This window comes from Arachis stenosperma, chromosome 5 (assembly GCF_014773155.1).
Source record: "Arachis stenosperma cultivar V10309 chromosome 5, arast.V10309.gnm1.PFL2, whole genome shotgun sequence".
NCBI classification, from domain to species: Eukaryota; Viridiplantae; Streptophyta; class Magnoliopsida; order Fabales; family Fabaceae; genus Arachis; species Arachis stenosperma.
Window position 1 is genome coordinate 2,798,345 of NC_080381.1, and position 26,017 is coordinate 2,824,361.

Consider the following 26,017-nt stretch of genomic DNA (forward strand, 5'->3'; position numbering starts at 1 on the left):
TTAACCTATTGGACTGTGACCATAAAAATAACTATGTCTACTTCGTATCTCATCTTGTGCGTCAAACTATAAAACAATTTATTAGTAATAAATTCATAATTAGAGTTTCAATTTGTAACGGATTAAGGTGTGACGTACTGACGTTTTGAGTTTAAGAAATAACGAGGGAATCAGCTCGAGCATGTCCAACCCCACCCAATAGCCCAAGGGGAAAAAAGGGAATGACGATAAATTAGAGTGAGGAGATTTCTTTTGTTTTGGATTAGGAATGCGTAGTTTTTTTAACAAATGATAATACAATGAGACAATAAATTTGCATCATCAATGTGCTACGAAATATAATACAAACCAAGCATGCATGCAAATTTTTATTCTCTAAACGAGCAATCTTATTAGTACACTTACATTACACAGTACATACTCAAAGTTCAAATAAAATAAAAATAATACTCAAGTTCAGTGCAAGAAAAGAGTTTGCCAAATCCTTTTATCGGTAGTTGTAACCTCTGCCTTTACTCTGCATTCGGCAATAATACAAAGCGCGGTCAACATTGGGAAGTCAACTTTGGTCACTGGATATTTTTTTGTTCCCCATCAGACCTAGGAAAAAACATAAAGCACACATTAGCCCCTTAAGAATTTCCAAATTTCACAAACAGCCAACTAACCTCAAGCCTCACGTTGTATTTTTCTTTTCTAAAATATTATTTATTATTTCTACATTTAGCACTTGAAGGGTTGAAGTCTTGAATGAAGATGTATTGATTAATAGAAAAATTCTTTTTCATCTTAATTAGTTTTATTTATTATTATTAGACATGTTTAATAAAAAAATAAATAGTTGTATTTAAAAAAAATCAGATTAATTTTTCTAAGGGGAAAGAATACAAAACAATGCACTTACGAGTTTACGAAGGAAAACAACTTTTGATTCGGTTAAGCTCTCTCATTAAATCAACCATAGCCATTCTTTCATTTGGTGATTCCATTGAACAAGCCAGTCCAACTTTAAACAGTGAAATTAAACAATTTTCAACCCCAGGCTGTAGTTGTTTTCCCATGGAAAGGATACAAGGGTCCACAATCTTCAAAATGTTACTTGAAATTGAAACTTCAACATATTTATGGAGATTGTGACCGTCCATGAACATTTCATCCGTGGGCCTCTTTCCAGTCAACATTTCTAATATCAGAATCCCAAAGCTATACATATCTCCTTCCATGGACACCTGATAACCCATTCCATACTCTGAAATAATGTAACCAAACTAAATTTAGAAAGTGTAAACAAGACTTCGCTTTGGGAAAAAAGTGATATAAAATATGAGTTTAATTTTGATGCACTGTGACAGTGTGAAGTATTTTGTAATTAGATGTACACGTAAAACATAGAGAATGCTTCAAAATTAAATTCTATAAAATATAACAAATTCAAAGCAAAAAATATTTAAGGATGAGCCTTTATTTATATACCTGGAGGAGCATAACCAAAAGTTCCGTTAAGTCCAGTTGAGCTAGTTTGCATAGAAGAGTCTCCAATATTCTTCTCAAGTAGTCTTGCTAAGCCAAAATCACCCACATGAGCTACCATCAAATCGTCCAGAAGAATATTGCTTGGCTTTAAATCACGATGAATAATAGCTCGATCGCATTCATAGTGAAGATAATGAAATGCTGAGGCAACATCATTGATGATGTTAAACCTTTGCTCAAGGTTCAGTGATCTAGCAGCACTTTGATTTGCAATTCCTGTTGATGGATGTAACCAACTTTCTAGGCTTCCATTTGTCATGAACTCAAAAACTAGAGCCTTGAATTCTTGCCCTTTATAATCTGTACCTGAGCAACATGTTAAAATCTTCACCAGATTGCGATGCCTCACACTCTTGAGTGCATTACATTCAGCAACAAAACTCTTCTCAGCACCTTTGGTTTGAAGCTTTAGGACCTTAATGGCAACAACACCACCACTTTCTTCTAAGTCAAGAGTTCCCTTATACACAGAGCCAAAACTTCCAGACCCTATTAAATTTTCTTCTGAGAATCCATTTGTTCCATTGTGTAGGCTTTGATAGGAAACCTTAGACAGCAGGTCAATTGTTGGTGAATCATCAGAAGACATTTTCTTGCTTCTCTTCCTCATCCAGCAAATGGTTAGGAAAAAAGATAAGGAGGAAAAAGCACACACACAAACTATCACTACAACCAACTTGAAATTGTGGTGTCTCTTTGGTTTCTTAGCTTCAGAAGGGCATGGTGGCAAATGAAGCTCTGAAACACCCCCACAAAGCTTATTGTTTCCAATCATTGCAAACTCACTCACATTTCTAAAAACACCTTCTGTTGGTACTTTGCCAACCAACATGTTGAAAGTGATATTGAGATACTCAAGTGAAATGTTCTGCAAGCCTTCAGGAATCGACCCGGACAAATGGTTTCGTGATATGTCTAATTTTCGGAGACCTTTAAGCGAAACCAAAGAGGATGGTATGGCTCCGGAGAATGAATTCCCTTGCAAATAAAGGAACTCCAAACTTAGACACTCTGCAATGCTGGCAGGAATGTTGCCAACTAGATTATTCTCAGAGACTTTCAGGAAATTGAGATTTTGTAGCTTTCCCACTTCATCAGATAGATTGCCACTGAATGAGTTGTGTGACAAGTCTAATAAGATTGTTAAGGAAGAAATGCTGAAAATCTCAGATGGTATGGTTCCACTGAGATTGTTGTTGAAAAAATTTAGATTTTGTAAGTTCTGACAGTTTCCTATACTTGAAGGAATGCTTCCTTCAAACATATTGTCTGACAAATCCAAGAGAAATAACTTGCTGAGGTTGCCTATAAAGGCTGGCATCTCTCCTGAAAACTTGTTTCCACTCAACTCTAAAACTTCCATCTTTTGAAACTGTCCAAAAGTAGCTGGAATATTCCCATCAAAACGGCAGCCTTGCATGTTCAAGAGAGTTAAGTTAACCAAATTTCCTAACTCTGCAGGAATTTTTCCATATATTTGGTTATAACCAAGAAAGAGATTGCTCAAGTGTGTAGACAAATTACCAATGTAATTTGGCAACTGGCCTCCAAAGTTATTGACAGATAGGCCAAGCACGTACAAGTTACTACAGTTGGCCAATGGCTTCAAGAACTTCAAATCCTTAATTGGAAATCCACCTAGATTGTTCTCAGATACAGATAGAAATCGAAGTTTTGTTAGCTTCCCTAGGCTTGGAACTTGTCCCACAAAATGGTTTCGATCCAAATCAAGTACTTGTAGTAAAGATGCATTTGTGACAGAAAGTGGAATTGTTCCTGAGAAACTGTTAGTTCCAATTTGGAAAAATTGAAGATTTGGGAGGTTGTGGAAAATGTTGGCCGGCAAAGAGCCACTGATATTATTGTTTGAAACTGATAACACACTAAGAGATGATATATTGTAAAGACAAGATGGAAGTGTACTGGAAAATTCGTTCGAATCGAGTAATAAATATGTTAAGTTTTGCAAGGCACATAATTGTTGTGGAATATTCCCCTCCAAGTTATTAGAAATCAACACTAGGGAAGTGAGGGATGTAAGATTACCTATGGATGGTGGGATTCCTCCACTCAAACTATTACTCTCAATGAAAAATTCTTTGAGCTTGGAAAGAGATCCAATTCCAATTGGTATGTTACCAATCAAATTGTTCCATGAGAAGTCAAAGTTTGTGAGTTCAGAACAACTGGTCAAGTTTATAGGAATTTCACCAGTCAGAGAATTGTTATCAAGATAAAGTACCTGCAGGTGTGACAAGAGACCAAGCTCTTGGGGGATATCTCCATAGAAGCTGTTGTTTTCGAGGTCTATGTGCCTCAGAAAAGAGAGATTACTGAGTTGAGGAGACAGAGATCCATGCAGATAATATCCTGGTAATTTCAATTCAATAACTCTTTGTTGCTTGGGACTATTGTTGCATGTGATTCCTTGCCACTTGCAAAAGTGGTTTGTGGTATTCCAAGAATCCAAGACTCCAAAAGGGTCCTTGGATATTGAATCCTTGAACTTGAGCAAAGCCAGATGATCACTCTCATTTCCTAGCAACAATGCATGTGCACTACTACTACTACTACTACTACTACTACTACTACTAGTGTTTGAGATAAACCACAGTAGTGATGAGTTCAAAGTGGTAATAAGAAATAAGTGAATAATGTATTCGCACCAAAATAATGTGGAGAAGACAAGAGAGACAGGCTTCATTTGAGGAATAATAATAAGAGAGGCTACTTGGTTAGAGGTGTTTCTATTGTCCCATGCATAATGGTGCCAGTACTTAAATATCACTTGAGGCAACAGATGATTATTAAAATATAAAATATGAGTTAACTAACACATACACGTATATGTATTGACTAATTTGTTGATTTTTGACGCATACATAATATTTTAAAAACTGTTAATTATGATTAGAAATTATTAATCATCTTCACATACTCTATTCAATTGTTAACTTGCAGGATTTGGCACATCTCTTTCGGCACTTTCGGCAGCTTTGACACCTTACAGAACCTTCGCCAAATTGGTTCCAGATCTCCTTGTTTTTTTTTTTTTGGTCACGGGTCTCTCTGTATTTTGGAATACATTGACTCTTCATGGGCCCAGTCATTTTTCTGGCCCAATTATATACGGGCCCCCAAAAAACATAAGGGGATTGGTCTCGAAGCGTTGACCAGAGATTAAAGCAAGAGCGTATAATTGGTGGAACCTGTTCAATCACCGGTTCGCATAAGTCATAAACAATGGAAGTAGATTCTCAAATTAAATCATTAGATTTTATCAGTTTTATGAATAATAAAATTAAAATTAATTTAATTATTTAATTATTATAAATACAGTGGTAGTTATGTATTTGTATTGGAATTTGGAATCCCGTAACAATGTTATTGGTGGAGAGAGTATTGGGAAAATGGGAAGTGTGAATTGAATTGTGACGTATTAAAGAGTATGAAAGGAGAGTGAAGAGTAGAAAAGGGAGTATGATTATGTGAAGATGAAGACCATCAACGACGATGCTTCCGCACAAGATCTCGACCCTCAAAGCGACCACAGCTCCGATTACCTTCTTACTTCTAACCCTCAGCCCCGCCGTCCCCGCGGCTTCGCTGCAGCCGCCGCCAATCCTGCCGGAAAGGGGAAGAAAGAGAGGGAGAAGGAGAAGGAGCGCACTAAGCTCCGCGAGCGTCACCGCCGTGCCATCACTAGCCGTATGCTTGCCGGTCTCCGGCAGTACGGGAACTTCCCTCTTCCGGCGCGTGCTGACATGAACGACGTACTCGCTGCACTCGCGCGTGACGCCGGTTGGGTTGTTGAAGCTGATGGCACCACCTACCGGCAATGCCCTCCACCTTCTCACGTGGTTAGCTTTCTCGATCCTCTGAAAATTTTCGTGGTTCAGCTCAAATTTGGTTATGGTTATGTTTGATTGTCATTATAAGTTTCAATATTGCAGATTTGTTTTAGAAATTAGAAGGTTTTTGAACTTTGTTTGCAAGCAATTCTACAATGTGTTTTGAATTTAGTTGCTTGCTTGATACTTAAGTCTACGAGTGAGTATGCTAACTAAATTATTTGTAACCTTTAATAGTTTAACCTCTAGGAGCCATGATTATGTGCAGGGATCTTTTGCAGCTAGGTCAGTTGAAAGTCAACTCTCTGGTGGTTCTTTGAGACCTTGCTCTGTTAAAGAGACACTAGGAAATCAGCCACCGGCGCTTAGAATTGATGAATGCTTGTCACCTGCGTCAATCGATTCTGTGGTAATTGCAGAAAGGGACTCGAAGAATGAGAAATACACAAGTGCAAGCCCTGTAAATGTAGTCCACTGTTTGGAGGCCGATCAGGTGACTTGTTTTGAATAGTTGAAATGTTTATATGCAGATACTGAGTAAATGTCGGTTCCTTGGAATCTAGATTGTTCTATAACAAAATTTAATGCATGCTTTATATTTAGGCTTTTAACTTTTGTATCAATGCTCACCAAGTGGAGCATTATATTTGAGCATATGTAGTTCAGGACCTTCTGATTGTGTAATTTATTGATGCAGCTCATACATGATATTCATTCTGGTGTGCACGAGAATGACTTTACCTGCACACCATATGTTCCGGTTTACTCAAAGCTACCAGTAAGTGTCTTCTATTTGGTGCTTGCTGCATCTTGGACTAGCATCCAACCTGTGTAGTTTGTCCTATGCAACAAATTACACATCAACAGGTTTTAATTTTGCATGTCCTTTGTCACTGTGTCTACCTCATATCTAATCATAAGATTTCTGTTATAAACTTCGCCATTTCTTGCAGGCTGGTATTATTAACAAATTTTGCCAGTTGATTGATCCTGAAGGCATTAGACAGGAGCTAATCCATCTTAAGTCTTTAAATATGGATGGCGTCATTGTGGATTGTTGGTGGGGTATTGTTGAAGGCTGGAATCCGCAGAAATATGTGTGGTCTGGCTATAGGGATCTTTTTAGCATTATTAGAGAATTTAAGCTGAAGTTACAGGTATATATTAAAATTGGTTTTATCATTTAATACATGTGTTCACATCCTTTGAATAAGTAAATTTACCAAACGCATGAATATGTTATATATTATGAGTGTGGATGTCTGAGATTTTGGTAACAACACCAAATCGTTTATTTTCTAACACAAGTGTGGCTTGTATGGTTTGGACTTTTAATGAAGTCTAGCGACCTGAATGCTTGAAACTATATATATAAAGGGACAAGAGGACGTTTAATGGAAATGTTGTCAGATCATGACAAATCTATTTTCAGTTTATAAACTTTCAAGCGACTCTTCATGTCTTCTACTATTATTTAGACATAGTAACTAACGGATGGTTTCGGTTTATTAATTTCTTGTGGACATTTATTCTTTTCATGGGAATTGGAAGCATATCTAGCATTATTGAAGTATCTAATTTGGTTCTTGTTTTAAATTCTGAAGGTTGTTATGGCATTTCATGAATGTGGAGGGAATGGTTCTAGTGATGCATTGATTGCCCTGCCACAATGGGTTTTGGATATGGGAAAAGATAACCCGGATATATTCTTTACAGATCGTGAAGGGCGGAGGAATACTGAATGCCTTTCCTGGGGAATTGACAAAGAGCGTGTTCTGAAAGGAAGAACTGGAATTGAGGTATGAAAACATCTAACACATCAACAACTCTCCCTGATTTGAGGGGGCAAAAAAAGGAAAAAGAAAGTGTTCACTTCATATCATCAAATTCCAGTTCATTGCATTTGCATATTAGTTTTGATTGTAGTTAAGTCCTTTATATGCATATACATGGTTATTGGTGGCTGTACCTTCTATAGATTATATCCTTCGTTTTTTCTTCAAGAAAAAATAATGCTCCTATCTGTTTTGGTTATTACTTATTAACCATATCTAATATATTCAGGTCTATTTTGATATGATGAGAAGCTTCAGGACAGAGTTTGATGACCTGTTTGCAGAAGGTCTGATTTCTGCAGTAGAAATTGGACTTGGTGCATCTGGGGAGCTGAAATACCCTTCTTTTTCAGAAAGGATGGGATGGAGGTATCCTGGAATAGGCGAGTTTCAGGTATTGGCGTCATTTTAAAATATTTGCATTCTTCTGCATTGTAGGCACTGCAGGTGATCTCATATATTTCGTTTGCTAACAATGAAGTCCTGTTTTCCTTTTCATCTTGTATGAACAGTGCTATGATAAATACCTGCAACATAGTCTACGCATGGCAGCCAAATTACGTGGTCATTCTTTCTGGGCTAGAGGACCTGATAATGCTGGACACTACAACTCTATGCCACATGAAACTGGATTCTTTTGTGAACGAGGTGATTATGACAACTATTATGGACGCTTCTTCTTACATTGGTATTCCCAGACATTAATAGACCATGCAGATAATGTTCTGTCCCTTGCAAGCCTTGCTTTTGAGGATACAAAATTAGTTGTCAAGGTATTGGTTCTCATATAGACAAATACCAGGCTCTTTCCATCATAGTTCCATCTTCTGCTTGTCCTAGATTTGGATGGTGTTAGTTTTCTTCTTGCATTGATTGCTTGAATAGTTGGTTGATGGTACTTATTGCTTAGACTCGGTTTGTTATCCCCTTAAAACGGAGTGAAAATTCAGGGATGGATCTTTTGCATAAAGCTTGGCCATGAGTTTTTCATCCCATTTTTCTGGGATACGAAACTGACGCCTATTGACTAATAATGTTGATGGTTCTCACTTTTGGAGTCACCAAGAATTGGTAATTCATTTTGTTCAATTGGATCTTTCAGTTTGCATTTAGCTAAATTCAATATTTTCCTTTTAAAGTTCTGGCCAATGATTGATTAGTTTAATTTTCTTGGGGGAATATATTTTTTTCCAATGCCGTTCTGTTAAATAGTAAGTGCTTCTGTAAATTCTTGAGATGTGAAAAAATCAGAAATCAAACCCCAATATCTAGTGCAAAAGGATTTAGTTCTTGATTCTGTAGGTATGTATGTATGGTCATTGCATATCCTAAAAATTAGATAATGTGCAGGTTCCTGCTGTATACTGGTGGTATAAGACTCCTAGTCATGCAGCAGAGTTGACAGCCGGATATCACAACCCCACGAATCAGGATGGATACTCTCCTGTGTTTGAGATCTTGAGAAAACATTCTGTCACCATGAAATTTGTCTGTGTAGGATTTCATCTTTCCAACCAGGAAGCTAATGAATCATTAATTGATCCAGAGGGTTTAAGTTGGCAGGTAATTTTAGCTCATTGCCTCATTGATTTCTTCTGCTATGCTCTTCCGCTATTATCTGGCTTTCAGGTGGCTTGCGTGAAGATAGGAGTGATGTTATTTGATAGTGTGCATAGCATAATTTATTTGGTTTCACATGCGCCTGTCCAATTTCCAACTTTTCTTTGATCCGCAGTCAATAAAATCAGTTGTTTCATGCTCTACAGGTACTAAACTCAGCTTGGGATCGAGGTTTGGTTGCTGCTGGAGAGAATGCTCCTCTTTGCTATGATAGAGAAGGTTACAAGAGATTAGTTGAGATGGCCAAGCCCAGCAATGATCCAGATCGCCGGCACTTCTCGTTCTTTGTTGTCCAACAACCATCTTTGCTTCAAGGAAATGTTTGCTTGTCGGAATTGGATTTCTTCGTTAAATCCATGCACGGTAAGGATTTTCATTGACATTGTAATCAAGTATTTTTTTTTTTTTCATCTAATGTTTATTTTAGCTATCTACACTTGCAGGTGAGATGACAGGAGCCATATAATTGCTGCAAATTTTACTTTCAAGAGATATAAGCCTTTGGAGGTTGCAAAGGGTGAAAGGGGCATTCTTCAAAGTAGATAGTCATGTTGTGCCAAGTGTAATCTATCATAGTATTATTCATACCTAAATATAAATACTTAATAAGTTTATATTTTATAGGCCTCGAGTCCCCAAGATACAGCTAGTCCTCGGGTAGCCTCATATGGTCATACCGCATTGCAAGCTTGTTAAGGCTAGGGAGGATCTAAGATTTTAGGATGAGGGGGAAGAATTATTAGGGATCGTAACTGTATAAAAAATTAGTGAAAAGTTTTGTTCTCACTTTAGATGGAACTTGTCATTGAAAATGCATGAAATGGTTAAGAATTTGTTGCTAGGCGATGGGTTGTTGCATACACAATAACACAAGGTGAAATTGAAAACTCCTAGACACTTGCTTAAGTTGACAAGTGAACTAACTACTTAACCAATCCAAATTGGCTCAATAATATTCTCTTTGTAGGCATAAAAATCTGTGGTAGTGAGTTTTGGTTCATTCTTAAAACATGTCTGGAAAGAGATGACCACTATTTGAATTCCAATGAGGTTTAAAATTCACGTTCATAAATCGCTTTTCTAAATTGCCAGTGCAAATTGTGAAATCAGTAAGAGAGTATTATCCACCACCCAAATGTATTTTGGTACAATATTTTGGAGCAGAGAAAGATATGAAAAATAAACTTTGCTAAAAATAAAGAATCATGGTCTTCCAGAATAACCCCATCATATTGTTATGTAATATCGGTCCGTTCGAGTGAAACCACATTTCATCAGCAGGATGAACATCTGCATAAAATCACAAGAAATCCTACTTAATATTCAATGTACATCAGGTCATATTCACAGATTCTAATATAAATCTTTGGTGCACCTATACCAATTATTTGAGCTGATACAAATGACATGGAATGCTAGCCCCATAACCACTTGAAATCTGGGGTTAACATTCGGCACCAATCTCACAGAAGTGTAGGGCCTTGGAAGTTGGAAAATGGAAGCAAGACAGAAGAGAAAAGAGTCTGGCCATTAACACTACAGAGCCCGGTGTTGACCAAGGTGTGGTTGTGGAGAACAGTGGCTTATTTAGTTGACTATAAAGGATTAAAAAAACCACCTTGAAGCTCATACACGTCCTTTTCATGATTCTTAATCAATGCTTTGTATACATAAAACATCAAGAAAAAACAACTAAATACAAAACATACCTCGGTTTACACGCCTTGCAACTCTCACTGTCATAGATATTTGATGCGTTATGTTGTAAGCTTTCTCCTTCCCTTGGTAAAACATTATTAAACTACTCTTCCACCCACCCATGACAACACTCTAGAAAACTCATCCTGTTGCTCAATCTCCTCAATTCTTTCGCCAATTAATCTTGCTTCATCATTGATATAGGAGCCATCTTTTTTTTTGTGCACTTTGATCCATAACTCTCCTCTACCAACTCTTCTCCCTTGTTCTTCTGACTCTTCTTCCATCCGCCGTGCAAAACTTTTCGAACCACCAGTGTGGGTATATAGTTGCTTTGATCGATTAATCGCGTTTTTTCTGTACTCTTTTGTCTCAGGTTCGGCGGGAGCGACAGTTAAGGAACCATCTCCAATGCTCTCGATCAATTCCCGGCGGACGTTGCTCAATGTTTCTTCAGTCGTAAATGTTGGCTTGTAAAAAGCATCGTACAAGCCTTGGCATTTACAGCCTAGTCATGGGAGATCCTTCCAATACTTCCCTATACTTTTCAAAATATTTTTCTTGATAGTTCCTTCACTATCTTCATCAAGCATGCCACTCAACAGTCCAGCTTCGTCTCCAATTGCTTGCTTTGCACTCTTGAACCTGAGCACGATCTTCCTACCGTTAGGCCGTTACATAGCCTCCGCTTAGTCTTTCCGGCTTGGTCAGAATTGCCCAAGACGCAAGACTACAGAGTTTTGGGCAATTCTAACGGCACGATCAAGCCGGCAAGACTAAGCGTGAGGAAGGCTATGGAACGGCCTAACAGTAGGAAGATCGTACTCAGGTTCAAAAGTGTAAAACAAGCAATTGGAGACGAAGCTGGACTGTTGAGTGGCGTGCTTGGTCTGCTGGGATCTGACTATGGAAAATTTCCTATATGTGAGAAAAGTTGGCGTATGATTACCACTAAAGACAAGGTTTATAACGAATGCATCAAGCAAATTTTCCACTTTGATGAAGATAATAAAGGAACTATCAAGAAAAATATTTTGAAAAGTATGGGGAAGTCTTGGAAGGAAGCAAGACTGAGGTGTACGATGCTTTTTACGAGCCAACATTTATGACTGAAGAAACAATGAACAACGTCCGCCGGGAATTGATCGAGAGCATTGGAGATGGTTCCTTAACTGTCGCGCCCGCCGAAGTCGAGACAAAGGAGAAGTGCAGGAAAAATGCGATTAATCGATCAAAGCAACTATATACCCACATTGGTGGTTCGAAAAGCTTTGTACGGCGGATGGAAGAAGAGTCGGAAGAACAAGGGAGAAGAGTTGGTAGAGGAGAGTTATGGATCAAAGTGCACAAAAAAAAAAGATGGCTCCTATATCAATGATGAAGCAAGATTAATTGGTGAAAGAATTGAGGAGATTGAGCAACAGGATGAGTCTTCTAAAGTGTTGTCGTGTTGTCATGAGTTAAGGTGGAAGAGTAGTTTAATAAACATTATCGTTGGGAGTCACAATACTGAGGGAATTCACATTCGCATGCACCTGTTCTAACCTGGTCCAAAAAAGAGTTGTTTTTTATAGGACAAGTTTATCCAGGAAAGAAAAACCATGGAACAATCAATTAGTTACTAACTATAGCAAACGAGAAGTTGGAGGCACCAACAAATCTCCTAAGATTATAGGAAGGTTATGGTGAACAATGGCCAAGCAAATTGTTCTACAGTTTGACGCATGTGTTTTTAAAGCTGCTAATAATTGGTTTTAAGGAAATATTCTACAAGAAAGATTGTCTATGTCAACTAATTAGAACAGAATATAAAATAAAGAATGGAAAGTACGCAAAAAGCCATAACAACAAACGACAAATATTCTTTTAACAGCAAACATTCTTTTAATTTCTTAGGCTTGCCTTGAGTATCTAGATACTGAGTCTCTACAAGTAAAATATACTAAAGGGATAAATGTGGTGTTTCTATGCAGAGAAACATCAATAGCCCACATACCTTTCGAAATGTGAAAGAGACCCTTCTTGATGCCCTTCTGATGACTCTGCCGTTCACTTTGTCAATCTGTGGGAGAAGAATATGCATTTAGGTTTAAAATTATATCATCAACATACACCCTCAATGTGGTTTAAGCAAGGGAATCTAGTATTCATATTATGTGCTAATAATAGAAAAGTGTAATCATTTACAGAACATTAGACCTTGTGGTGTGGAATATAATGGTTCCATGCATAACGTGCTTCTCCAGACAAGAGTAGCAAAGATCGAGGGGGTAGATAGATAGCCTTCCTTAAAAAATTTGAATCGTCTTCCGGACTTCCTCCTTCTGAAACAGCACTTGAGGCAACTTTAGTATGCCAATCACCATTTTCATATTTTCTGAACTCCATTATACAAGGCCCTGATAATGAAAGGCTGAAAATTAAATCTTCGAATGCTGAATGGGTATCTATATGGGGGGACAAGCCCACCCCAGGAGGATACTCATTTACCTGTGCCATATTTGCCAACGTTCAAACTTAGAACAGCAAACATAAAATAGTGTTCAAGTAGTACGATATAAATATAATAACTAATTGTTCTTTCCTCATGAAGGAATATAAAGAATAGCATCTAAGATTTACGAGCATAGTAGTAACTTACAGTAAGTTGGTCCAAAACAATATGTTCAGCACTCTTGAAAGTTGGACATGATGAGATTCTTTCAAGTATTGGAGAAACAAAAGATGGAAGCTCACCTAAGCAATGCCTTGTATTAACATTCCTAATCTGTACAGCAAACTCTATTAGAAAGGAGAATCAAGATTAATCAATATTCTCAAGTCACTCAGCAACCTATTGTTATGAATAACAAACATTTCAAGTTAGGATGGAATGTAATCATCAATTCTTCAAAAGAATTATTTAGCTGACCAGAAAATGATTGGATGCCCCAAGCATTCTGACAGAAAGTAACAAAAAATGTAATGAGAAGAAACAAACGATCCTCAAAACTCACATCGTAACGAAATTCATAACCATAGTGTTGAACCCTTCTTTTGGAAAGACTGTTCCAAGGCCGACTGTCAACAGCTTGGAGTAATTCCTAAGAAGATGGAAATACCCAACTTTATAAATGTGTTCCAATTTTCAATAAATTACAAGAGAAATACAAATATGCTACTCAACACTATTCACATGGTAGTAAAAGACTGCTAACCTCTTCTTCTTTAGCGCTAATGAAGTTGTGCACTAGGTAAAGTCCCGGAATACTCAATTCCGATGCATTAATAGATACTGGAACCATGTCACTAACTTCATCCTAAACAAACATGTGAACTCATGAATACTACTCTGAAAACTCAAAATAATTCATGCTATAATGAATGCAGCACAAGAACCATTAGGAAAAGCTTAGAATCTAGACCTTTGGAGTTGGCTGAATCACTGAATAACGAATATGCAAGGACCTTCCTCCGAGTTCAGGACATGGGGTTCCATCTAATGCCTTGAATGCAGATTGTGCAGAACCCTCTTCAGAGAAAGACACAATGACACGTGTGCCACTCTCATCAGCTGCATAAACCCCTTTGAGCTCCCCAAATTTGCAGAAAACAGATGCAATGTCATCATGGGAGATCCCCACAGCAGGTCCACAATTTGCCACATACAGGTTTGGACTCAGTTCAACACCATTCTTGGGACGCCCAAACCTCGGCAAACCCATCAATGAAAACAACAAAGCTGCACAAAATAAAACCACATTAGGATTCATATAAAATACAATAAAAGATTCAAAATTTGGCCACTAAAACAGGTTTATTTTAATCATCATATTGTTATCAATTATTACTTCTTCTTCTTTTGGTTTCAACTTTGTATCTTTTACAATGGAGAACGAAAATGTCTCGAGTTCAGTGATTTTGGTGAAGGAGGAAAACAAAGAGGGAACATGAATCACCAGGAATGAGGATAATTAAAACATTAGGGTTTATGATAAAGCAGGTAGAATGCAAATGCAAATTATAAGAACATGCCTTTGAATATCGAGAATTGGAATGAACTTTCCAATTTTGACCGATTTGGGGAATGTCTTCAGCTAGTTTTGGAAGACCCTGAGGGCAAAGAGGGAGCAGTAGTATGATGGAGGGCAAAGAGGGCAAAGAGGGCAAAGAGCGAAAAGCTTGAAGCCGCATTCAACGAACCCAGAATCGAAGAGAACACGATTTAGGGTTTAGGATTTAATATATTATATATATATATATATATATATATGTATATTTTGTCATGATTTAGATTTTTCCAAAGTTTTTCTTCAATTCTATTTGGTCTGAACTTTTCTACGATTAATTTGATGGGCCATTTGATATGGCCCGGGCCCAAGCCAGAACTTAATACATTTCAACAATTCCATATCAAAATCCATGGACTATATAGGTAATGTTTAGTACTTTACTTAACCAACTTGGATTAATTTAGTGCTTACCTTATTATTTGCTTAAATAAATACTAAGAGTTTGAATCTTATTTTTTGTATATAACAAAAATTTAGATACAAGTTAATTTTATGTAAAATTGATAACTAAGAGTTATTAAATAATTTGACAATTTTGATTAAATTATCATCTAACAATTCTCATCTATCAACTTCACATGAAGTTAACTGCACCTGAGTTTTCACCTTTAAATATAATGACACATTTTTATATGAAATTCAAATATACGACGGATTAACTATTAACTTGTCGAATTAAAAGATAACCTAAAAAAAATATATTTAGTTAACCCTAAATAATAAATATAGTTTATTAATTGTATTATTTTATATATTTTTAATAAAATAATTAATTATTTTGATAATTAAATTCAAATGCAAGTCTATAGCGAAATGTAAATAATTCTAAACTCCACTTTTTTGTGATTTTTTTTTTTTTGCCAACAAATCAAGAATTAACCGGTCACTAAATCCAAGCACTAAAATGTCAAAAATTTTAGTCTTCTTAGAACCTTGGTAAATAGTAATTGGCCCAAACTTCAAATACATTCATCCGTTTTTTTAATTCGATTTGTTTCATGAAATTGTTACGGATATTTGAAAAATCTTCATTATGTAGCATGGTCTTGTCTCTTCTCTTTCCATAGTCACACATGGGCGAGATTAATAATCTACTTGACTCTTGATTATAGCAACAATATTTTGAGGTGTAATATGTGTGTTCATTACATTGAGACTCTAGTATTTAAGTCCTAGTAGTAATAGAATTAAGGAAGAAACATGTGCTTAGCTTCTTGTTGCTTCATATATACAAACAAAAGAAAACCCACTAAAAAAAAGGCTTCTTGTTCCTCAACCATGCATATGAGGCAGTCTTTCTCTTTTGTTTTACCCAGGAAACGGATTTTCTCCTTTTTTTTTTTTTGTCATTGGAGAGAATAAAATGTAATCTTCCACCTTTAATTTTACAAGTGAGACCAGAAATAAATGAGAGAGATAATACAATGAAGGGTAAGATCTTCCACTGGATACCATCCAGTTTTTTTTTCCACTGGAGAGGATCCACTCCGTTTTACCCATATTTTGGTATATACACCTACACCTGTTTCTTGTCACTACTTTTATAAGCTTACCATGTTTTGTCCCAAACACTAGTAGTAGTGTCCTTCATTGTGATTTAAAGCCAAGCAATGTTCTTCTTGACAATTCCATGGTAGCTCATGTCAGTGATTTTGGCTTAGCAAGGTTGCTTTCAACCATTGGAGTGTCTCATATTGAAAGTAGTATAATTGGACTAAAGGGAACTATTGGTTATGCTCCTTCATGTTTTATATATACAGCTTCAAGATAATAACTTTAACTTTGCATTTCAGAGTATGGAATGGGTTCTAAGGTGTCAATTGAAGGTGATATGTATAGTTTTGGATTTCTAATTTTAGAAATGTTAACCGGAAAAAGACCAACAGATGAAATGTTCAAAGATGGTTACGTCTTCGTAGTTATGTCGAAATGTCACTTCCACATGACATTTTGAACATTTTTTATCTAACTATATTACATGAGGAATCAAAACAAGCTGCAACAAGAATTGATGAGGACCTAATAGGCCTTATGCATGCTAATGCAGAGAATTGTTTGCTTTCACTCTCTAGGGTTGGACTTGCTTGTTCAGTGGATTCACCGAATAGAAGGATGAGTATGGTTCATGTCATACAGGAACTGAATCTGATAAAAACTACTATTGCTTCTGATAGCTTAATGGAGGCTGAGGAACCAACTCAAACTATTGCTTCTACTTGAGTGATTTTATCTTTCTATTGCTACTTTTGATTGTCTTTCTTTCTGCTCATCTTCTAAGTCCGGCCTCCAAGAAAGCTTTTTCACTTTAGACTTACCTTTTTTCAATAATTCTATGTGTAATTTTCATTCTGTAAGAGTAAACTACACTTTTTCTCTCTGAAGTTATGTGATAATTATGACATTTTACCTTTTGCTTTGTTATGCTTATACTGAAACCATAACTATAGCAAGTGAACTAATTTGAACAAATATTGACATTCGAACAAACATACCCAGATTCCTCTTGAATTTCAGGTTGTTGAAATTTGAACTTGTCAAATGTTAACAAATATTGAAGCTCAAATCACTAACTAATTTGTGAATTCTGAAACTTGGGTATGATACATAAATATTCAATTGTCAAGTCTTACACATGAAACTCAACAATATACAGAAACAACCTACGACTAGGATTGTGCAAAGTTAACTATAAAACCATCCAAAATTTACGAGAAGGCAAACCTACTAGTTTGCTTCTATTTTTACCAAGTTTATATAGTAAGATTTACAAAGGATGGCTATGGAAAGCCACTGCTATGGGGAATTTTGAGCAGAAATACTTGCACAAGCTTCCCTGCCAATGCACCAAACTCGGCTCCGACTAGGAGTAGCCGATACTGAGCTGGACTTGGCATCAATTGATGAGAATTCTATATCCGAAGTACTGCCACAACTCGATTCGCAGTACTGATGATCCAATTTGTTCATCCTATCAAGTAAGGAGTGCCTGATATGTGAACCAACCACCCATGCTTCGGAGAGGTTCGTCAATGCTGGGGAGCAGATTGAGGTCGCTGGTGAGTTAGGATTGCTTAGAGAATCTTCTTGCAGTATATCTCCAATTCTAGAGAGGATGCTGAAGGCTAAGTTTCCAAGAACTCTGGAATAAGCCTCCAAAATGGACTGCCCAATGTCCTACATAAGTAGACACAGACAAAGGTTATATAGTTCTTGTTTTTTTGCTTTTCTTTTTCAAGAAACTTCACAGAAAATCCTGTCTTTTTGTTCTTATTTTGTATTTTCATTTTTACATCACAATAAGGGTAATAGGATAAGCTTCCGGCCCGCAATAAATTGGATGCTTTTACTTTTCTTTTCAATTGTATTCTCTCTTTTTATTTTTTTATTTTTTTGGCTTGAAACTGTATATGGCATTGACTTGTTCAAAGTATTTTTTGAACAAACACATAGGCAGGGCTGTGAGTGAAGCAGATAAAACCAAAAACCAAAAAGATTGCAGCTTGATTTCTACACTACTAATAGTACAAAACTCACCTTGCCATATTGAACTTTAGTAGCATCAAGAAATGTTTGAGGAAGGTTTGGATATCTGATTTTAATCAGCTGCAAAAGTGTTTCTGCCCGTTCTAATAATAACTCCATTTTATCAACCTCTGACATAGAGTCTTTCCCAAAAGACCATGAAGTTCTAACTGGGGATTTGCCATTAAGTTGTTCCGCAATTCTCTGTTTCCATGAGAACATAGCAGCTTCCAATTTGTTAATGGTGTCAAGGGCGTAGTGCTCAGATTTTAGATTCAGGGATTTAAGCATATCTTCTGGAGAGCTTGATTCAGCTGTCAAAACCTTGTAAAGTTCCTGTCCAAGGTTTGCCTTTCCAGACTGTGACAAAGAAGACATCAAGCAGATTTAGTTACAAGGCAACGTACTTTAACAGCATTGAAATTTCTTGAAAATGTATCACTAGATTTTCACCTTTGCAAGTGCATCCTTAATAATATCTGGCACAGGCATCTCATGCAGCACATTTTCATTGATAGATTTGGCAGCCTTGAACACTTGACGTAGCACCCTTCCCTGATGAAGCAGCCTCTTCCTTGCAGTGTCCGAAAGGCCGGTTCTTGGAACTTGGGGTGACGGAAGCCACCACCTTTTGCTTTGCTGTGAACTCGTGCTCCTCCCTTCGGCCCTGCTTCCTCCCTCTGCATACCAGAATTCAGTATCTACCATCGAATCTAGTGCCTCCTGTACATTGGAAAACACCAAAACACAAATAGAAGTCTTGGTAAGTCATTTGAAATTTTAAGTCCAAGGTCAATGGATGACAATAAAGAGATGACATACAATAAGCATGGAGTCCAACTTCTGAAGTGCTGGAAGGTTCATGTGGATGTCTGCGCGTGCTTTCGGGGTCATAATCTGAATAAAAGAGATCACTCACTAAATTCAATATAACGCAATATACGAAAAGAAAAATTACAATCTTTACCATCATGCTTAAATATATTATACCTCAAACATCCCTCCATTGGCACCACTTTGCTTCGCAGGTACTAGCTCAACCATGTAGTTGGTAGGAGACAGTAACCAGTCCATTTCTCTTCTCCATTTGCTCTTCCTTTCTTCAGATAGAGGTTCCAATTTCCAAAGCTCACCAAAAATTGTCACTGCATAGGTTCATTAAGTAAGCACTTAGATTGGCTTAAAAAGGAAACCAGAATAGAAATTATTAATGAATGAGCAACAGGCATGTACTTAAGTTAAATTCTATGGTTTAAATTCAATATATGGTTTATAATATTTTTATTTTATTTTTGTATTTTTGACAATTGACATAAGAAGCATTAACAAGCCAATCCTTCTGTCTGCGGCTGTGTTAAAACCTGGAATAAAGAGTTTTGCTGGCAAGTGGTTCTACCTAACTCAAGCAGAATTGTGATGTGATTATTAACTATTCATATGAACTCGGGGCAGACCTGCTAGGTTTGTGATGGCATTCGACAGCGCCAAAGCCGTGTTGAGTCCCTTGGTTCCCCCTGTGACATCTTCACCTAACAACAGCTTTGAAAATTTTTCCTTCATGGCTTCCACATCCGAATATTGGATAGCATAAGAAGGTTTCTCTTTGGCATAAAAGTGCTGAGGACTTTCCGCGAGTTCCCATACTTCTTGCTCATCCCTTTTCATTGTTAAGCATTTCGAAGAGAATGATCCAAAAGCATCTTTGCTGGATGAGCAAGTAGTGGAATCATCATCCTCAAATGAATCAGTTATGCATCCATCTCCTCTGCTTGTTCTGCTTTCATCTTCATATGACTGATTATTTAGAATGCAACTCTCAAGTCCATTATACGTCATTATCCCTGAAAAAGATTTCGTTCTAAATTCATTAAAAACTGTGATTCCAAGCAGTTGTTATACTTAGGATTGAAAATTAACAATGTAGTTAAAGGATTTAGAACATAAAAAAGGCCTTGCTGTCAATGTTGAAATAATACAGGAATATATTCTCTGCTGCTAGACAAGTATGCATGCAATGCAGGCATAAAGCCAAACGTTACATAGCATTTTTTTAAACAATTAGGACTCTGGTATTAGAATAACTACATTACATGAATATAATTAATTGGTACATTAGAAATAGAAATCTGAATTATTTATAATTTCATTAGCTAGTAGCACGATACATCTAAGAAATAGCACTAATAAAGTATAGATCTCCCAATAGAAGACAAAATGAGCCTTGACAAGTGGTTGGATAGAGTTAATTCTATCATGGAGAATGAATAATTCAGATTCCCTCACTTCTCTGACACACGATTATTGTTACCTCCAAGTTCATGTAAATTTTATAAGGCAACCTATATCAAGATTGACTAGATTACATGTTATGCTGGCTAGCCAAAATCCATATATTTTTCCAACCACTATATTGTCGCAAGCAATAATGCAACGGCATTTACACATCAAAGTTATAAAAAATAAATATAAATTTACACATCAAAGTATTCGCACATGAGACAAACAGATAAGGGCATAGCCATCACTTCCCCATCTGTCAAATCTGTTCAGAACCTTGCATGTTTTACATCATAAGCACCAAGCACGTAGTCACATGCAACTATTTATCAACGACTCTTTGCGTCTTCAACAAAAATAATAATCATTTTGGACATAGAACACTAGAGTTGAGAGTACAAAGAGACAATGGAGAGGGATATAAGATAGGTAGTTTGTTTTTGGAAGATCTATTAGAAAGTTAGGAAATTTTTTGAAACAAAAATGATACATAAACAACGGATTTTGACTACTATACTAATTAAGAACTTGATATAAGTTCCATAAAATACACATCTCTATTATTTTTTAGTGTACTTGTTAGTGTAGATGTATAGTTATCTAAATAGATTGTTTCCATGGCACTTGTGTTTTTTTTTTTAATCATTATGAAAAATTAGAGACACTTCACGATTTATAACATAGGGTAAATTAAAATTAAGTACACTTAAGATAATACCCAATATTTGGTTTCATTTGTCTCTAGTTAGGAGCAGATGAAAGTGTTCAGCAACATGCATAACCCGGGATTTATGCATGTAGGACAAAGATTCCAAATGGAAGTGAGAAGTTTCGGGTGACAATAATGACAGGATAGAAACAACAAAAGCTCATGCAGTTGAAGCCAAACAGATGAAAAGAAAGAAAGAAAGAATCCCCTAAAATCCATAGTAGAAAGACCAAAGGAAAGAACAAGAGAGAAGAATAGTAGGGCAATGAGTGGTGCGTCCCCACTCCGAACCTCATTTACTTACTTCAGTTTGTCAGAATCAAAGGCAGAGAAAGAAAGAAAGAAAGAAAAGTAGATAGTAGTTGCGTCTAATTAACAACACTATCCTGGGCCCCATGCCACACCTACATGTCGGTCATTAGACTTTTCACAATCAATATTTTCATTACTTTAGGGACACAAACAATAAAAAAATAAATACAGTACCCAACTTAATTAGAAACACAAAAATGCTACCTTTCATTTGGATCAAGATCCTCTAAAATAAAAAAAATTGGTAAAATAGTAAATTAAAAAGTTAAATATTTTTAAATTAAGATAATGAGAACACATTTTATGAAAGTTACAAACGATTAACCCATCACTTTATCTCCTTTGATGATCCAAATTCGTGTAAACAAACGCTTCTGCACTACTATAGCAGTTTCGTTTTCTTTGTTCTATTTTCACCATGGCAGCATGACTCTTGTGATTGTTCTTATCTCAAACAATAAGAGGAGCCATGTCACAATCTGAAATAATGGATCGAAGCAAACGGTTTGAAATTGTGGGGTGCCACCATTTGCCTCAGGGAAATTTTGATAGAGAAACCTCGCCGTTGTGGGAATATCAAATATAAATTGGTCCCCTTCCCTTTTTTCAAACCAAAAAAGAAGTGTATTTTTAGAGAAAGAATAAAAGGCTCCCAACGTAAAGATCCTAATTTCTACACTTGGCTGAAATTTCAGGATCAAGAAAAATTATATTGAATGGAGTAGGTGAAGATCTACAGTTAAACTCGTTAGCTTGTAATAATTGAAAGAACTGTATGGTAATAACTGGTCAAGCTATACAATTAGAAAATGCGGAAGTGTCTTCAAAGTCAAATTTACCTACTCTGAGTGGAAGTGTACAACTAATTAACTATTTAAGATCACGGTTGAATACTAGATTCATTCGCTTAATTAATTTAGAAAATATATATTATGATCTCAATTTATTAAAAAGGTGGTGTTACAACTTACAGCAGACAGAGAAGGAGTGAAATTTATTATATACGAGGCTGTGACAAGTATGATTAATTAATAACTTAACAAGCCCTGCAAATCAAGTAACACTAAACCTATACTAGCTTGGAATATAGTAATATAGTATCATGAATAAATGACTTACTGCCGCATGAAATTGTAGATATTGATTTCAAATTCAAATATTGCTTTCTTACTATTGTTGATGAGAGATAATAAAAATAAATGGATAAACATACATTGCGTGTTTGGACCTTGAAAAACATTTAAATCTGATCAATGGGTTGGTTTGCTTTTATTTTAGGGAAGATTCAGAGAAATATATAACACAGCAGAGACGTAATAATTTCTTACTTCCATTTTAGAAACCTAGCTTAGTCATGAAATTATTTTAAGTCTCTTATAATGTAACATGGGAGAGGCATTGTGAGACAGAGGTATCGGCAGGTAGTGGACCCCACAACTCTCTTTACATGTCTTTAATATTAAAGACTACAATAAGAAACTCATGTACTAATTAATCGAAGTGTTATACTGTGTTATATTATAATTACCTAAAAAAACAAAAATGAATAAATAAACAAGTGAGTTATTACTTATTAGAGTATGGAAGAGAGTATGGACTTACTTTGTTGGTCATCAAAATCAATGCTAATTTTCCATTGTCTAGAGCAGCAAGCAAGTTTGTTTCTCATGGTGAAGATCCCTCTTTCCTTGTTGCCCATCTTATCCCACGGTCTTTGTATAATAAGCAAGACAAGGTCACTGACTCAGTCTAGCTTCAATAACTCTTCCTCTGACCCCTTCACCCAACACTGTACCAAATACCATTACTCACCCTCAATTCTCAAACAAATTTTCATCAAATTAAATATAATATTGTTCATAATATGGAAGTTAATTCAGTATTAATCAGTTAGGGTACAAGCACAATGGCATTGGCATCATGGGCCACCATGTCATAGTATTCCCTCAGCATTAAATTTCACAGACAAAGTCACGCTTGAAATAATTCCCACAGCACCCGGGTTTCAAAATAAATCAAATAAAATCAAATTCCACTACATGATCACAAATTTTACTCATGAATCCAATAATGCATACTCAATCACGTTATATTAGCCAAGTTATGATGTATAATTATGATACATTATGGGATGATTATTAGATTAAACTGAAATTTAATTATTTAGTTGTAGTTTCTAATTAGTGATTACACTTTGGTTGTAAAGAAAGGAAACATAGAAAGAAAAAATAAAATAAAAGTGTTGTTGGAGCAAAAGGTTACTAACATTAGTAACCTTTTTGAAGCAGAGTTGGTCAAAAGTTCAAAACTAAAAATCAAACCGTCATAAAGCAAATCAATGGAGTCTAAACCATGAGTCACACAAATTCCACCCTTTTTTCGGGTCCCTTAACAAAGATAACAGAAGAAAAAAGTGGCATTTTTTCCCCTTCTCTTTTCAGCTGAAACAAACAATTCCTTGCGACGCATGAGAAAGCTAACAATAACTGAACCTAAAACAGTGTAAAATTAGAAAGAGGCAAAAGAAATGAACAAACCTGAGAGAACGAAACCTAACATAGCATTGTTGATTGTAGAAGGCGAGTAAACAATGGTGGAACAAAGCTGGTTGGAATTGAAAAAAAAATGGCGTGTGTTGATTTTAATAGCACGAAAAATGAGAGAGAGAGAGAGAGAGAGAGAGTCGTTGAAGAAGGGAGAGAGAGAGAGAGAGGGAGAAAGAAAAAGAAGAGGAGAGTGAAGAGTGAAGAAGGCTCCTCAGCAGTAAGTGAATCTTGACCGTTGAAAATAGTGGGTTCAAGTGAGTCAAACGGTGTAGATTGCGTGAGGGATTAGTTCAGAGGGGACGATGGTAGGGTGGGGCCCATGGGATAGCGCTCTGTCATTTCATTTGGTTCAAAGTAAAATATCATAATCATGGTCTTGCATTTCAAATTCAATAAATTATTACTAACCTATATATCACTCTAGCTCTCTCTATGCATTCATTAATTCATTAATTATTACTAAGTTCGATTTTAAATTTCATTTGTATAGTGTAGCTGATATTCTTTCAGAAAAATAGAGTAATGATTTAGCAATTTATTTTTTTAATCATATTTTTTATTTCTACATGAGTAAAATTTACATATATATCTTATCTTTTAAAGAAAATAAAATATAAAAATAAAAATTTGTCTTTATTTAAAAATTAAAAGAATATAATAATTTTTCAAAAAAAAATTGTTTGTTAATTTTTTTCCTTTGAATAACATTTGGAGCTACATTTGTTTATGAGAGTCCATTTTTATGAACATATTTCTGAATAATATATAGTACTTAGTTATTTACTATAGTTACATATTTGTTAAAAAATTATATAAAAAATATATCTAAGTTATCTTTATATGAAAAACATGATACGCTTTAAAATTTATTTTTATATAATTTACTAATAAGTATATGTGATACTTATTTTAATTTTTATTTTTAATAAAAAACATTATTATATAATTAAATTGAATCTCAGTAGAAATAATATATTTTAATGGCGTTACTAATATAAATTTATTTAAAAAAATTACAAAATTGTAAATACTATTTTTCTCATTAGTTTTTACATTTGTTTCAATTTTATCTTTAATAGTTCAATTATATTCTTATTTTTAAGTGAGACAAGATATAATGTGGTGTACGTCAACTAATAATTTTTACGTGTTAGTAAATATGTCAATATTTCTAACTAATAGTACTAACCCTCAATGGCATAGATAAAATATATTTATAATGTTAGAAATATAATTAAAACAAATTAAATATTAACAATATTTTTAAAATTTTTCAAAAAATATTAGGAAAAAAATACTTAACAAATGAAGTGAATCAAGTATTCAAGTGATAAGTGATACCAACAACTAAACATTGATCTGAGTTTCACTCAGAAAGAATGGGGCAAAACATTTAATGGATATAATTTCAAATTTCAAATTGTATATGAAGTGAGTTAAAATAATTAAGTAGAATAGTATAAATGAGATACAAACATATATATATATATATAATTGATGTCTTAAGGGTTTTCCATCTGATTATTATCAAATTGTTTGGAGTTGGTCACATGACTGATATTGACTTAGAATTAATTCAACAATTAATAAATAAACAAGCTAGATTCACATGCAAGAAACCAACCTAAACGTTATGAAATACAAGACATTAATAAATAAATAATTTTTAGGTAGACAATTCTAACGAATGAGTAGGATTTAAAAGAAGAACGTTCAGAATTCAAACTTAACACATGGTTTATTATATATATGATAAAAAAAATAAATTGTCAGAACCTGTGAGCCATAACACAATTAAGCATGCATATGCGAGTGATGTATGTGGCTGCATGCATACATTATTTTTTTAAAAAAATGCTATTTATACATTAAAATTAATCATTAAAATCAGATATTAATATATTTATATATAATTTAATTTATTTTTAATGTATATTTATGTTTTAATATATATTTTATACTAGTAATTAACTTTAATAACTGATTTTAGTGTATACGTAATACCATCGTTATTTTTTAACCTAATTCCCCTAATTTGAGGGCCAATAAACGTGCCGATACT

The 26,017-nt window shown here is 35.2% G+C and overlaps 4 protein-coding genes across 6 annotated transcripts; 1 reads left to right on the top strand and 3 right to left on the bottom strand.

Moving 5' to 3' along the window:
• Window positions 1–356: 356 nt before the first annotated feature.
• Window positions 357–4,237, bottom strand: LOC130979793 (probable LRR receptor-like serine/threonine-protein kinase At3g47570). The gene is made up of 3 exons (XM_057903340.1): window positions 1,474–4,237; window positions 905–1,249; window positions 357–600 (listed from the first exon to the last, which is right to left on the bottom strand). The coding sequence occupies exons 1-2, from the start codon at window positions 4,235–4,237 to the stop codon at window positions 909–911; spliced, it is 3,105 nt and encodes a 1,034-aa protein (XP_057759323.1). The 3' UTR covers window positions 357–600; window positions 905–908.
• Window positions 4,238–4,854: 617 nt separating this feature from the next.
• LOC130982648 (beta-amylase 8) lies at window positions 4,855–9,460 on the top strand. Its single transcript, XM_057906692.1, has 10 exons — window positions 4,855–5,393; window positions 5,653–5,877; window positions 6,082–6,162; window positions 6,338–6,541; window positions 6,989–7,183; window positions 7,449–7,613; window positions 7,732–7,992; window positions 8,570–8,782; window positions 8,986–9,202; window positions 9,283–9,460. The coding sequence occupies exons 1-10, from the start codon at window positions 5,028–5,030 to the stop codon at window positions 9,303–9,305; spliced, it is 1,950 nt and encodes a 649-aa protein (XP_057762675.1). The 5' UTR covers window positions 4,855–5,027; the 3' UTR covers window positions 9,306–9,460.
• A 437-nt stretch (window positions 9,461–9,897) lies between these two features.
• Window positions 9,898–14,746, bottom strand: LOC130982649 (alkylated DNA repair protein ALKBH8 homolog). 3 transcript variants are annotated; one of them, XM_057906694.1, is made up of 9 exons: window positions 14,552–14,746; window positions 13,942–14,258; window positions 13,735–13,836; window positions 13,534–13,620; window positions 13,179–13,304; window positions 12,737–13,027; window positions 12,534–12,599; window positions 10,549–12,082; window positions 9,898–10,129 (listed from the first exon to the last, which is right to left on the bottom strand). In XM_057906694.1, the coding sequence occupies exons 2-8, from the start codon at window positions 14,239–14,241 to the stop codon at window positions 12,026–12,028; spliced, it is 1,029 nt and encodes a 342-aa protein (XP_057762677.1). In that variant the 5' UTR covers window positions 14,242–14,258; window positions 14,552–14,746; the 3' UTR covers window positions 9,898–10,129; window positions 10,549–12,025. The 3 variants fall into 3 exon arrangements, with proteins under 3 accessions (XP_057762677.1, XP_057762678.1, XP_057762676.1); XM_057906695.1 differs by lacking the exon at window positions 10,549–12,082 and having other exon boundaries at window positions 12,737–12,936; window positions 13,274–13,304; XM_057906693.1 differs by lacking the exon at window positions 10,549–12,082.
• Window positions 14,747–17,099: 2,353 nt separating this feature from the next.
• Window positions 17,100–24,110, bottom strand: LOC130979810 (rop guanine nucleotide exchange factor 14). The gene is made up of 8 exons (XM_057903357.1): window positions 23,947–24,110; window positions 23,012–23,198; window positions 19,566–19,952; window positions 19,102–19,256; window positions 18,934–19,008; window positions 18,565–18,834; window positions 18,124–18,471; window positions 17,100–17,763 (listed from the first exon to the last, which is right to left on the bottom strand). Exons 2-8 carry the CDS (start codon window positions 23,106–23,108, stop codon window positions 17,383–17,385), a joined length of 1,713 nt encoding a protein of 570 aa, XP_057759340.1. The 5' UTR covers window positions 23,109–23,198; window positions 23,947–24,110; the 3' UTR covers window positions 17,100–17,382.
• Between the last annotated feature and the right edge of the window lie 1,907 nt (window positions 24,111–26,017).